General features: G+C 38.9%; 1 protein-coding gene across 1 annotated transcript in view; it reads left to right on the top strand.

The window, feature by feature from the left end:
* The window catches only part of Obp73a (Odorant-binding protein 73a), a 62,006-nt gene extending 47,705 nt beyond the window's left edge, over positions 1–14,301 (top strand). The window contains exons 6-7 of the mRNA XM_068227108.1: positions 1,243–1,307; positions 13,558–14,301. Coding sequence (XP_068083209.1) covers positions 1,243–1,307; positions 13,558–13,578 — 86 coding nt within the window. The 3' untranslated portion in view covers positions 13,579–14,301. The remainder of the gene's footprint in view (positions 1–1,242; positions 1,308–13,557) is intronic.
* Positions 14,302–14,837: the final 536 nt, after the last annotated feature.

Genomic DNA, 14,837 nt, shown 5'->3' with positions numbered 1-14,837 from the left:
TAATTTCGGTTTTTGGAGACACCATGGTGCCGGAATTTAGTCGCGCAGGAGTTCTTTTACGAGCCAGTAAATCTACCGACGCGAGGCTGACGTATTTGAGTACCTTCAATACCACTGGACTAAACCAGGATCGAACCTGCCAAGTTGGAGTCAGAAGGCCATCGTCTCAACCGGCTGAGCCGCTCAGTCCGGCAACGTTGAATTTCATCGGGCCAATAATTGTTTAATGTTGTTTATTCCGTTGGTTTGATCTTATGGTTGCAGAATCGAATCCTTGATTACTTGAATGTGGGAATTTCATTTAGAAGCTTTAATGCCAGGTTAAATAATTTATAAAGTAATGTTATTTGTTTTACGCCCCACTAGCTATTTTTACGGTTTCCAGAGACGCCAAGGTGCCAGAAGTTTGTTTCGCAGGCGTTCATTTTCGTGCCGGTATATCTACTTACATGAGGCCAGATTGAAGCCTCAGAAGCCAGCGCTTCTATCACGTCAGAGCCATTTAGCCCGGTAGGTTTTTTTCTTATTCAGGGCACAATTTAGGTACTGCGCCGTCTATCTATCTAAGAATGTTTTCATTCCCCACCCTGAAGGGGTGGGGCGGGCCACCTAGAGGGTTACGCCCTCTCTCTGGCCAAGATGCCGTCTATTAAGAACGACAGTAGTTGAAGGGACGTTGAACACACATTATTTGGGCGTGATAGTCACTGTTTGTCCTTCTTCTGTTACTGAGATAGTGCGCATTATCCTGTCACAGAACGAACTGACTATGCGGTACGGATCATATAAATGTATATACAGCATATTTGTGTAAGCTTGAATTCAGGAGATTCTGAGTTGGAACTATATCGTCGGCAGCACTTAAGATGAGGCAAAAGCTGGGCTATATCTTAATTAGGATCACACTTTCTTCCCAGTCCCAGTTCTTTCTTAACGTAGCATCGCCGAAACCTACATGCGACATCGTGACGATATGTGGTTAACAAGCAGAAATAGATCATTGCTGAGGCCCGTGGCATTTGAGGGGGTTTAAATACATCTGTGTACTATTGACTTACGACAAGTTACAGAATGATTGGTTTGAATGACTTCAATATTAATGAATCTTGCGTATTGTCAGAACCATTATTGCAGCCTCTTATTCTTAGTTGTGACACATATTTAATTCTCATGATATTTGTGACGTGATTTGTGTTAAATGATATGAACTCTGATATTAACATTTTTGGTACTGTGTTTCAGCTGGAAATCAGACTTGCGACATCGCCTATGATATCTTCGAATGTGTCAGCGATCGCATTACTCAGGTAAGCATGCAGATTGAGTACCATGTGGCACGTAATTCCTTCATAAATTCCTTGGTGATCCTTTCTTTATCCTAAAATGTATAACTCACTAACAATAGTTATTTCTGTATGTGCCCTGGATCATTGAAGGTAATAACTAACTATCTTACAAAATCCTATTTGAGAACTTTGTCTTCTTTATGATAAATGAGTTATGACATTTACGTTTTCTTAGTAAACAACATTTACTCTCACATTGCTTCCGCATGGTCTGAGGTTTTTTTAAATGATAGTTCGTGTATTTACCGAGAAGTAAATCGGGACATGTCTCAGACACGTTATGATAGACAAATAGCAAAGCAAAGCAAAGTCATCCCCGTACAGGCCATGAAGGTCCTTGGAGGGGTGGAAGGTGAAGGTTCCACTATCCGTAACCTTGACACTTGATGGGGGTGGAGTGGTTAGCTCTACGCCCGGCCGCCTTTGCCCCCAGGAATTAACCTGGTACTCATTTTTGCTGTAGGCTGAGTGAACCTCAGGGCCATGTGCACCTCCGAAAGTGGAAATCTCGTTTCTTAAATTTTACGACACCGAGCTCGATAGCTGCAGTCGCTTAAGTGCGGCCAGTATCCAGTAATCGGGAGATAGTGGGTTCGAGTTCCACTGTCGGCAGCCTTGAAGATGGTTTTCCGTGGTTTCCCATTTTCACACCAGGCAAATGCCGAGGCTGTGCCATAATTAAGGCCACGACTGCTTCCTTCCAACTCCTAGGCCTTTCCTATCCCATCGTCGCCATAAGACCTATCTGTGTCAGTGCGACGTAAAGCAAAAAAAAATACGACTTACTGACAGGGATTCGAACCTACGTTCTTCCGGGTGAACCTAGCACGCCTTTACCGCCTCGGCCAGGCAGCCCCTGATAGACAAATAGAAAGTAAATAGTCAATTATAAGATTTTTAAATTTGCTGTACGTCGCATTGGCACAGATAGGTTTTATGACGATGATGTGATAGGAAAGGGCTAGGCATAGGAAGGAAGCGTCCATGGCTTTAATTATGGTACAGCTCCAGCATCTGCCTGGTGTGAAAATAGGAAACCACGGAAGACCATCTTAAGGGCTGCCGATAGTGGGGTTCAAATCCACAATCTCCCGAATGCAAGCCCAAGATTTTCACGTTACTCCGAAGACGTCCCAGCTAAAGTTTTAAACATTCCTGTATCACTACTCTTTCAGTTGTAATCGAGCTAGCGAAGCGAGAGGTTGTATTGTGCAGCGAGTGCTGAGTGAGAAGTATGAATATTGCTATAGAGCAATATCGCGCGGCCATATGTCGATGGCACGGGCGAGTGAAGTGTGTGTGTACGGGTTCATTGAGCTGGGAGGACATAGATAAGATTAGGGAAATAGTCAGAGAAGCTTGCCAGTTTGAGCAAACGAGGGAGTTAATTCGCGAGCTGAGAAATGATATGACAGAAATGAAAACTGTATAAAAGAAGAGAGAAGAATTATGACAGAAAAGGTGGTGGAAAACTCTAGGGAAATAGAATTATTGAGGTCGAATATGAAGGAGATTGAAGGATAAACTGATAAATTAAAGTGACAACAGAAAATGACTATCCAGGACGCAAAGAGGAAAAATATTTTCATATACGGCATACCAGAGAATGAAAAGGAGGATTTGAATGATCTAACGAAGAAAGTGTTGGATATCATAAATAACCATATAAAGATAAATTGTAAAGAAGAAGATATTGATGAAATCTATAGGATGGGGACAATCAAAGGGAAAAGACCTATTAAGGTTAAGTTGATTTCTGCTTTGAAGGCGAACAAAATTATTCTCAATGGGAAGAACTTGAGCGGAGAAACGATTTGGGTAAGAAGAGATATGGATAAAGAGACAATCATGGAACAGAGAGTCTTGCGATTTCACCTAGTAAAAGCTAGGAACTATGGACTAAAAGCATACATAAGAGGCAAACGTCTTATAGTAGGTGACAGTAACCGGTCGCGTATCTGGTCAATTGCACAGCTACGAGAAATGGATAGACAGTTGAGTTCATCATACCAGGAAGTGCAACGGCCTGTAGAGGAAGGAATCTGCCAGTCAGCTGCCTGCACAGTGGCTGATAACGTACAATCTCATGACAACAGCGATCTGCATACTCTACAGAGGAACAGAAGACTGCAGAGTGACGAACACCTAGTGGAGGAGGATGGACAAACAGCTGACTGTCGAGTCGACACGAATCCAGGAAGTAGTGGCACACCTGATGACAGAACCAAGATTCTGTTTGGGAAAGGTAAATCCTTGAGTGTAATAGCCTTATGGATTAGAAAGGGCAAAGGACAGAAAGACAATTTAGACAAAGAAATAGTTACATCACCAGAGGATAGTATTATAGAACTGGAGAAAAAGAGAATAACTAGAAGTAAGACAAGCAACTCGTCTGAGAGTAAAAGTAAGAAATAACTAGAATGGAATATTGGTATGGTCAACATTGAAGGTTTCTTGAGCAAGTTAGGAAATGAAAAGGTGAAATTGTTAATGTCAGAGAGTTGGTTAGCACCGGAATATGAAGTACATATCGAAGGTTTTAAAACGTATAGTAAGGCAAGGGGCAGGAAAGCTCGTAAAGGTAGATATCCAGGTGGTATTCTAACCTTGATAAGGGAAGAAATAAAGGAGAAAATTGAAATAATAGAAACAGATATTGAAGAAATACTTTGGGTGAAAACAAGGGTAAAACAGAACAGGGAGGTTAATCTATGTTTCGGTTTTGTATACAATCCTCCCGAGGACTCGACATTGGCAAACAAGGAATTCTTCACAGAATTAGCACTAGAAGCAAACAGATTAAGGAATATATATGAAGACATAGGTATTGTAATAATGGGGGACTTTAATGCGAGGATTGCAGACTTAAAACCAATTTATAGTAAAGAGACTGAGGGAATAATAATTAGAAGAAGAATTAGTCAAGATACAGTTTGCAATAACTATGGTGGAAAACTGTTAGAATTATGTGGTACGGAAGAACTCTATATTTTAAATGGGTGGTGGCCAGGAGATGAATTGGGTAATTTAACGTTTATAACAGAAATGGGTGGTAGTGCAATTGACCTAGTATTATGTTCTAGAAAGGCATTACCACTCGTTAGAGGATAAATGTTAAAGGTTGGGGAGAATCGCATCACGTACCAATAATTATTAATATGGTAAGCACGGAAGAGAATACTGGGGGGAATTATATAAATAATATTAAAGAGAGGCCAGTGACAAAATATATATGGAGAGAAGACCTCAGCGCAGAATTCAAGGAATATTTTGAAGGTAGGTCCTTTGAAATGATCAAGATAGGAATAAAGTCCGCGATGGAAGATAATAAAATAGACGAGGCGATAAAGCTGTTAGAGAACTCAATACTGATGGCAGGACATAAGATGCGGGCTCGGGAGGTAAGAATACAAAGAAATAGTGGGTGGTACGCAGTTCAGCTTAAGCCACGAAGGAGAGCGGACGCATGAGTAGAGAGCTCGGGAGTGGGAGTAAGGAGTGAGTGCTGAGTGCAGGAAGCTAGTGAGGAGTTTGACAACAATGATTGGAGTAGATCAATACAGGGCGGCTATTGGAGGATGGCAGAGGAGAATCAAGAAAGAAGAAGTAAAATCAGGTGGGTGTAAAGTGGATTTGGTAATCAAAGGAGAAGTAGTGTTAACAGCGGCGGTGGTTATAATGTTGCTACTGATTGGAGGTGTAGAGCCGAACCCAGGCCCGACATATAGTGGAAATGAGGGATGGGAAGACATAGAAGAATTCAAAAAATGGGTAAAAGAGACGGTGGTAGAAGTGTGCCCCTTTGAGCAAATTAAGAATATGATCCAAGAACAAACCAGGGAGTTTGGAAAAATGAAGTTATGGCTGCGAGAAATGACGGACGATATAACATCACAAGAACGACGAGGAAGTGGCAATATTAAGAGAAAGAATAGGACGACTGGAAGAGGAGACGTTGAAATTGAAAGCGGAAGTGAATGCCAATACATTGAATCGCAGGAAGAAGTGCTTATTTATTATGCCTGAGGAGGTGAGAGAAGACAAAGTACGTACAATTTACAAAGTAATCGACTTAATACAGGGGAAATTGAAACTTAACTTTAGCGAAGTGGACATAGATGACGTACAGAGAGTGGAAAGAACTGGGGGCAACAGGCCTATCAAAGTAGAACTGTTTTCTACGTTGATGGCTGATGCTGTGATAGGCAATTCGAGTAACATGCAGAGAGAAAAAATATGGATCAAGAGAGACGTGGGATGGGAGGCTATTAGGAATGAGAAAATACTCAGAAAACACAAGATACGTGCGATAAATCAAGGACTGAGAGCTACTATTAAAGGACAAGAGCTAGTGGTATCAGGCAGAAATTGGAAGAGGAACTGGTCTGTGAATAGACTGCTGGACTTAGAAATGAAGATTAAAAAAGACGAAGAAAAAATGAGCAGTGCAACGAGAGGTGGGGAAATGAGGAGAGATAACAGTAACAGTGTAATGTGTGAAGAGGGTCAGAGAGAGGCGCTAAGTGAAAATGTAACCATTAACAGTGAAGAAGTTCAGGAAGAAGCGACAAGTGAAAGGGTGACCATAAGCAGTGAAGAAGAAAGGCAGAGGAGTGAAAGCAGTGAAGTAAGGGCAGTGACGGATAAAAAGGTGACGTCAGAGGCAACCGGAGGATGTCTCAATAGGAGTTGGGAAAGAGGCAAGGGCAGAAGATTAACGGAGATGATGGGAGCTGAAGGTGGAGGCAAAAGAACACAACAGAGTGAAGATGGTGATGAAGCGGCGGCCAAAAGAGGTGGCAGAGAAACAGGAAAGTATCGAAAACTGACAGACATGTGGGATTCAGGTAGAAATGAGAAGGGTGTAGTCACTAGAAGTAAAAAGAACAATAGTATAGGGAGTAGTGAAAATAAAGATTGTTAGATGTAAGAATGTAGTGTTGAGGAATGAGTGTTTGGTATTTGTAGGTGAAGTTGAAGTGATATTTTGAAGGTTGTGATGGTGTATGAGTGTGTGGTATTTGTAGATGGAGATTTATTTGATGGTAGACGAGTGTGTGCTAGGGCTGAAATGTGGTGTTGGAAGTAGAGGTGGTATATGCTGAAATGTGGTGTTCGAAAGGTATGGAGAAGTGGTGGTGCACTCATGAGTAAGTTGTATTTAATGTGATGGTATATGAGTGGGTAGTATTTGTAGATGTTGAAATGTGGTGTTGGAAAAGTATGAAGATGTAGTAACGTAATTTGTAAATTTTGGTTTGGTGGAAGATGGAGTTTTCGGTAGGTAATTATGATGGGTATTAGGATGAGTATGAGTGTATGGTAAATTGAGTATGGTAGATGAGTGTGTGCTAGAGATGAAAGGTGGTGTTGGAAATAGAGGTGGTATATGTTGAAATGTGGTGTTGGAATGAAATTTGGAGATGGAGAATTTAAGTGCTGAGAGGGAGGAGAATTGAGAATTGGTGTTTGTTTGTAAACTTTGGTTTGGTGGACGTGATGACAAATTTCAGGTGGAGTATGGCTTGGTATTTAAATTGATTAAGCATGGCTGACAAGGATAAAATTGCAACGTGAGCATACGTGAGCATGAATACGCAATGGCAGAATGTAACGTAAGTCTGGACTCAGCAACCTAGAGTGGATCAAGTAAAATAAGGTAGGAGGAATGGAATGTGCAAGGGTTTGCGTGTCTAGTTAAGAGAGGCATGAAGGTCTTTGACATTCTTAATACTGCTGATTTTATTTCAACTTTATTATGTATTTTAATTATGTTTATTTAAACTACACATTCTGGGAAAACAACAGGAATATTCAGCAAGGACGTTGGACGTGGCATGAAAGGGCCGAGGATGACTACCGTGGTGACCCTCACTTTGGGGGTTACGTTTCCGGAGTATCTGAGGAATTTCATGGCATGTCCATGGAGTACGTTTGATTTTTTATTTTTATTAATATTGTTTTGTTTGCTCATTTTTGTTCTCTGCGTGTTTTATTTTTCTTTTCTTTTTTCTGTACAGTATGTAGAGTTTGAAAGAGTGAATTTTGGCATGGGCTGAACATGTTATTTTTCTCATTTAAAGGATCAAATGGGTATTATTACTGTAGATCTAGAGAAAAATAATAAAGTATCAAGTATCTAGTGGGTGGTACAATGAAGAATGCAGACAAAAAAATCAGAAGTTATGAAAGCCCTAGACACATTCAGAAAAATAGGCGGGCAGGAACCAAGAACTGCATTCTGTAGCAAAAGAAAAGAGTATAAAGAATTATTGGTAAGAACTAAAGTTTTGTGGCAGAAGAAACAAACTGACAACTTAAACAGAGATGCTCTGAGTAATAATACTAAGAAAGTATGGCTTAAAATAAATCAAATTTGTAAGGATAGAAAAAATATAACCCAGGTAAATATAAGCCATAGAGAATGGATAAATTACTTTAGTAAATTATTAAGTGGTGAAGATAGTTGGAAACAGGATGTTCAGAAGAGGGGAATCTCGAGAGGATTGCGGTGCTCCCTGCCCGATTTAGATAAGGAAATTTCAGCCGCTGAAGTAAAAGAAATGTTAGAGAAAGGGAGGAAAGGGAAAGCAGGAGCAATTTCAGGAATAAACAATGAATTCTGGAAGGAAGCAAGCAAAAATAGCTTTATCCTAGCTAGTATAGTCAAAATATTTAACAATATCTTCGAGGGAGCAAGATTCCCTAAATCATGGCAAGAAGGTATCATCTGTCCTGTATACAAGAATCGTGGAGAGAGATCTAACCCAAGTAACTATAGAGGGATTACGTTGCTAGATTCTTTAAGCAAGATATACACAGGGATATTGGCAAAAAGATTAATGAATTGGGCAGAGGAGTACTCGATCCTGTCGAGATTACAAGCAGGATTCAGAAAGGGAATGAGGACTAGTGACAATATAATGGTAGTTAAAACAATATTAGATAAATAGATCAGAAAGAAAAGAGGCAAGTTGTACATTACCGTAATTGATTTAGAAAAGGCTTTTGATTCGGTGAGTAGAAAAGCTGTTGCCCATAAGTTGGGGCAGATCGGAGTATCAGCTAAAATTATAAGAGCAATTGATAATATATATTCGGAATTTAAATGTTCAGTCAAAGTTAAGAATGGTTTAGTAGTGGGAGAGATAACTTCTAAAGTGGGCCTTAAACAAGGGTGTAAACTGTTCCCCATATTATTTTTATTGTTTATTAACGATATTTTTCACTCGAAAGAATTTGAAAAAGGAGCTTCTCCATGTCTTGAGTGCCAAGATATTCCAGGCCTAATCTTTGCGGACGATATCATTCCGCTTGCATTAACACCCAGCAAGATGCAAAATAGTGTTAATGAGGTAGAGAACTACTGCAAAGAGTGGAATTTAAAGGTTAACCCACAGAAAACCAGAGTAATGGTCTTTAAAAGGGGTGTTAAGCATTCTAAGAGTGAACAGTGGTGGATGGGTAGGACAAAGTTAGAAGTGGTAAAAAAATCGAATACTTAGGGACGATTATAAGTAGTAATGGAAACTGGTCTGACCAAATAAAAAGATCAAAAATGAGGGGAATAAGTGCCTTGGCTAGTAGCAAAATATTGGATAAAAAGATGCCTAACGTAGAATACAAAATCCAGGAAAACATATTTAATGCAATAGTTAAAGCTAAAGTACTGTATGGATCAGAAATTTTGGGGAGTAGATCAGGGAATTGTAGCTTTAGATGTAATCGTTAGCAAATTTGCCAAAATAATTATGGGACTACCTAACTGTACTGCAAACAGTGGAGTAAGAATGATGTGTGAAGGGGTGAGTATGCGAGCTGAGATTGCTAAGCGAATAGTCAAGTATTGGTTGAGATTAAAAGTCTGGGGGAGGTGGTGAAATATTAGGCTTAGCCTACCATCACCAAATGAAGCATTTAAACGAAGGCTATTGGGTGGATGGGGTGAAGAAGCTTCTAGAGTACATAGGAATGGGATCATACTGGGTGACTAATATTGAAAGGGATGACAGGAGATTGCATAAGAAAGTAGTTCAAAGAGTGAAAGATATAGAAAGACAAACAATTAGGACAGAATGCAATAGTAAGAGAACACTAATAGAATTTTGTAAAATAAGTGAGAAAATGACAATAAGGACACAAATGTTAACAAAAAGGGTAATGAGAAGAATAATCTGGTGGCTGATGGGAGTGTATAAAAATAAAGCTTTAAGAGAAAAAAATGACGAAAATAAATGTATTTTATGTAATTCAAATATGGAAGTGGCTCATTTGATTAAGGACTGCAAAGAAACAAGAAACATTAGAGAGAAATACATAGAAAGGAAAGAATTGGATAAAATTCTAAATGAAAATGAACTGTACACACTCTCTAGTCTATTAAGCAGAGAATGGAAGAAACCGGGAAAGACAGCCAAATTATTTAATATCATGAGTGGTATTTGGGAAAAAAATGTAAAGAAAACAGAGATAATTAGGTACATGTAGCTACGTTTAAAGATATATGTAAGTAACTATTAATGAATATGTCTGTGGTAGTAGATTATAACTGAATATGGTACAAGTTACAAGTAAGTGACAGTTCGAAACTGAACAGAACCAGTGCCATGTGATAGTGATGGATGCGATGATCGGACGGTCTCTCCCCCGTATTGGTGGCCATCCTTGGATGGGGGGGGGGTGATGTCCGTTCATTGTTTTCAATCGGTCGTATGGAATTAATATATTCGATTTATTCACTGAAATGGAACATTATATAGTATAACTCACTAATAAGTAAGGGCTAAGTTTAGTATTATGTTTCGTTTTTTATATATGTTCAGTTTTGTTTCTTTGTTCCTTAGGTATTGTATATTTCTAATTAGTAGATTCAATTCATTGATATGTAAGCCGTACTGTATACCTTCTAATGAGGTTGTTGGTTGTTTGTCTGCCCGTTTTATTTTATTTTGGTTTTATTTTAGTTTGGTTTTGTTAGTTTGTTTGTTTTTGGCTGCTGACGTACAGTAGAGTTGGAAGAGGGGGAGATAGGCCTGACCTATCTCAAGCTAAAGTGTTGATTCAGTACGTCTGCACATGTAAAGTAGAGTAAAGTAGTGAATAGTGTTAGGTTAGAGGAAGTAAGTTGTCAATGCGACAGTGAAAGATGAGCCGAGTTATGGAATCCGTCTCGGCAGTGAAATACAGGTGTGACAGCCTACATGTAGAGCTAGGCAATCCGCACACATGTGGGTTGTTACAGGAAGGAGTGGTGAGGAAATAACATTGACAGCTTAAAGGGTCTATGAGGTATCGGTTTCCGAGCCTCATGAGACATGTCTGGTCGTGACATCCCAGGGAAGGGTGGTAGCAGTTCCTCACCAGGGGTGATGTCGCGGTTAGACAGATTTAGGATAGATTTAGTATATATTCATGTAGTAAAGTAGTTAGTTTAGTTAGGTGGTGTGTTGCATGTGGAGCTGGCGATCCGCCCATGTGAAAGATGCTACGAAGTAGATTTAGAAGTAGTTAAGTAGTAAGTAGTTAGTGCTTAGCTATAAATAGTCTGTATTGGAACATTGTAACTGGGCGAAAGCCTGTTATGTTCAGTTCAATAAATTCAATATCACTACTCTTTTGTCGTAAATCACCCAAAACAAATCGTGCTGTTTTCCTTTTGATGTTTTCAAGTTCCCGAATCAAGTGATTGTGGTGAACGTCCCATGCACTGCATCATACTTAAATTGGGGTGTTACCAGTGACCTGCATGCCCTATCTTTTATACCCTTATTACAACCCCTAAATGGCTATTTTGCTATTTGCTTTACGTCGCACCGACACAGATAGGTCTTATGGCGATGAGGACAGGAAAGGCCTAGGAATGGGAAGGAAGTGGCCGTGGCCTTAATTAAGGTACAGTCTAAGCATTTACCTGGTGTGAAAATGGGAAAGCACCGAAAACCATCTTCAGGATTGCCGACCATGGGGTTCGAACCCACTATTTCCCGGATGCGAGCTCACAGCTGCGCGCTCCTAACCACATGGCCAACTCACCCGGTCTCTAAATGGCCACCTAACCACATGTAGAAATCTGTAACCTTTATTGATAACCTCGTTAATGTGATTATCCCAACGAAGTTCTTTACTTTACCAACACCTACGTGCGTAGAGTGGTCCCCATGAGGCATTTTCATTCCATCAACACAGTAATTAAAACTGAGAGGACTTTTCTTCTTGGTGAAACTTACGACGTGGCGGACATCCAAATAATAACATTGTCGAGGTCTTTTTGCACTCACTCACAATCCTGTGGCGAATTTGTAACTCTATACAGTATAATATCACCCGAAAGAAAGCCCTATCTGTGATTCTAGTTCTTTACTCGTGTATATAATAGGTACAATAATATTGCCTTGTGGAACCACCTTCTCAATCTTCTCAGGATGAGGTAATACTTCACGTACAATAATTATCTGAATGTGAGTTCTATTTTTTGAAAATAATCCACCCATTCGAACACTTTTTTATCTAGTCCAATAGCCCTCGTTTTCGCTAGTTGTCTCCCATGATCTACGCAATCAAAAGCCTCGGACTGGCCAATAGCAATACAGTCTATTTGACTACTGAATCTATAATACCTACCTACTGAATCTATCATACCTACTATATCTTCCTGGAATACTGCAAATTGATCTTCACTGGAATAGCCTTTCCTAAATCCGGACTGACTTCAAACAAACCAGTTAGTATTTTGGAAAACTTGCCTAAAATAATAACGAAAAATACTTTTCCAGAACTTACACGCAATACGTGCAAAGCTGGCTGGTCTGTAATGATCCACTTTGTACAGTGGGGCTGCTATAACAAATCTCCGTTCATTTGGTATAGGTCCTTGATGTAAACAGTAATGAAATAAATACTTGAGATATCCCAAACGATTGCCCTTAGTACTTTCCCTGAAATCTTATGAATTCCAGCTGCTATTTTTAGCTTTAACTTAATATATCTATTTTTGTGAATATCTTTATTATAATAGATATCCTATATCTGCGGCTTGAAATCAAGTTCGGTTTAACCCAGGGTCTTCATACTCGATCATGTAGGAATCTTAATGGGTCTCATTAATTCATCTCCTCTCCACGTCAAGTTTTGTCTCTTCTTACCAACTTTATTTCGTTTCTCTCCACGTATTATCCCACCAAACCATGTGAAATTTAATATTCGTCTGTAACATAAAATTTTATTCTTCTTTATTCACCAGTCCACTTCCATATCATCTCAATCTTCACCTAATAGTCTTCAGAAACACCGTTCTAAAACGCATATCTGTGTTTAACGTGAGTAAATTTATTTTATTAAGAAGGGTCTTCTTTGTCTCCATTTTAGTTTCTTGCTTCTGATATGATTAGGTATTCTACTGTTGTTGTTGTTGTTGTTGTTGTTTAGTCCTCAGCCCGAAGGCTGGTTGGATCCTCAACAGCTCCGCCATTAGCTGTCATAGGTGGCCTAGGCATCACTGAAGAGGCGTACTAGGGAAATGAGGAGTGAGGTAGTTTCCCGTTGCTTTCCTCACCGAGCCAGAAGTTGCTATTACATATCAGTCTGCCAAGCCCACTGAAATGCATGCACAAACCGACCCTATGAGCAATATTTTCACACCATTCATAGCAGGGACTGGCTGCAGAAGGAATGGCATTACTAGCATCACTCATACCTCAGTCACTTTCATTTTGTCAAAGCCAAGGATAAAGCTGAGACAGATCAATGAAAGTAAGAAAATTGATCTAGCCCATACCAGAAGACATAGTGCACTATAAACACTAGGTCCCGCCAGCAAAGGCACAGCCCTACCTACTCAAGTAAAAATATTTTTCTACTTTCTGAAAACCTTCATTTCCTTCTGATTTTCATGCGTCACCGAACTGCATTCAATTACCTTTATTTTAGGTTTATTTTAATATGGTATCACTCCTTTAAGATTGTGTCTATACCGCATAGCTATTACACCAGATCTTCTGTCATAACATTACATACTCATAAACAGAGGACATGAGATCCTTTATATGACTGAAACCGTTTTCTAGCAAACATTATGCCTATTAATCTCCTGTTCTTTAATATTCATTGATGTTTTATTACACTTTAGTTAAATAAGTGTTTATGAAATGATGGGGATATTAATAACGTAAATATACTGATATAAAATATATATCTATTGTGTTTTCTGTTTCAGTACTGCGAGGGCTCATCGTGAAACGCCAATGAGTAGACACATTTCTTCCTCCCACTCACCGTTCTCAAGATTATTCTATAAAAGGCTGTCTGGTTGTCGTGTATCATTTTCATATTTAGTTTTATTTCTTTATTCACTCGTTAAACTACGATTATGAAGAATAATAGTTATTATATGATTTTACTAAGACTGAAACTGTGAACGCGCACAGTAAATTACAGCAGTAATGGGAAGTTCGAAATATAGCTAAGGGTAATATCTGTAGTAAAAATAGAAAACGGTACACGTAATAACATGATATATACCGTCTGCGCAGAAATGTATGTCTGAAATCAGTTCATTCATGTTAATAGAGCACACCGTTTCGAAGGTAAGAGATGTTTTCTTCAGTAGCTTAGCAAGTACGTGTAGGGGAAATGTGAAATAGTGCAATAGAACGTATCTTAGTTGCTGGTTCTGTAAGTTCTATAAATTCTCACGACATTGTCTCAACATGGATTGGCATAAATCGGATAAAACTTTGACACAACTTAATTTCTCAGGAGAAAAACCCAACAATATTCTATATTCAAAAGAAACACTGAGGTTTGCTGAAATACAATGACGTTCCATGTTTGAATTCCATGAGAGTACGATTTAATATTTAGCTCTTTGTCTTTATCGAATGTACAGTAATGTCATAGAAATATACGGAACGAAATGTAATCATAATTATTTGTAAAATTGTATTATACATCAGCATAGTTTCATTGGAGTATAAAATGACAAGAAATCGTGCTAAGAAGATTTAGAAGTATTCAAATTACATTAAGCGGACTTATAAACGAACTCTGAAGTGTCATCTAACTTTTAAGTATTTTGTACAAGTTAAGTACAACGCCATGGCCCCACGAGGTAACCTAACGCAGTTAAGCATGACACGTCATTAAAATGTTGACCCGAATGAATAATCTTGAGAGTAAGGACAATGTACTTCTATGTCATGGAACATACAGTCTTAGGTTTATATTTATTTTCATATTTCATAATGTTTCTTTTAATACTGCAGGCGTGATAATAGTACAGTACGCTTTTGAAATTTCCCAATTTCTTCTTTTGGGAGGGCCTAAAACTTAAGTGCTTTCTCATAAACTTAGGCATCAGCGACAAAGAAAATACAAGCATAACTTTGCATATCACAGTATTTCAAAATCCGGTAGGTTGGTTATTATCGAGTCTAAACAGTTTTCAGGTACATTCTCCAATTTTATCGAATTCATCGTGTAAATGACCCACGTGAT

Source organism: Anabrus simplex, chromosome 1 (assembly GCF_040414725.1).
Source record: "Anabrus simplex isolate iqAnaSimp1 chromosome 1, ASM4041472v1, whole genome shotgun sequence".
Classification (NCBI taxonomy): Eukaryota; Metazoa; Arthropoda; class Insecta; order Orthoptera; family Tettigoniidae; genus Anabrus; species Anabrus simplex.
This window is presented reverse-complemented; position numbering and strand designations above follow the sequence as displayed.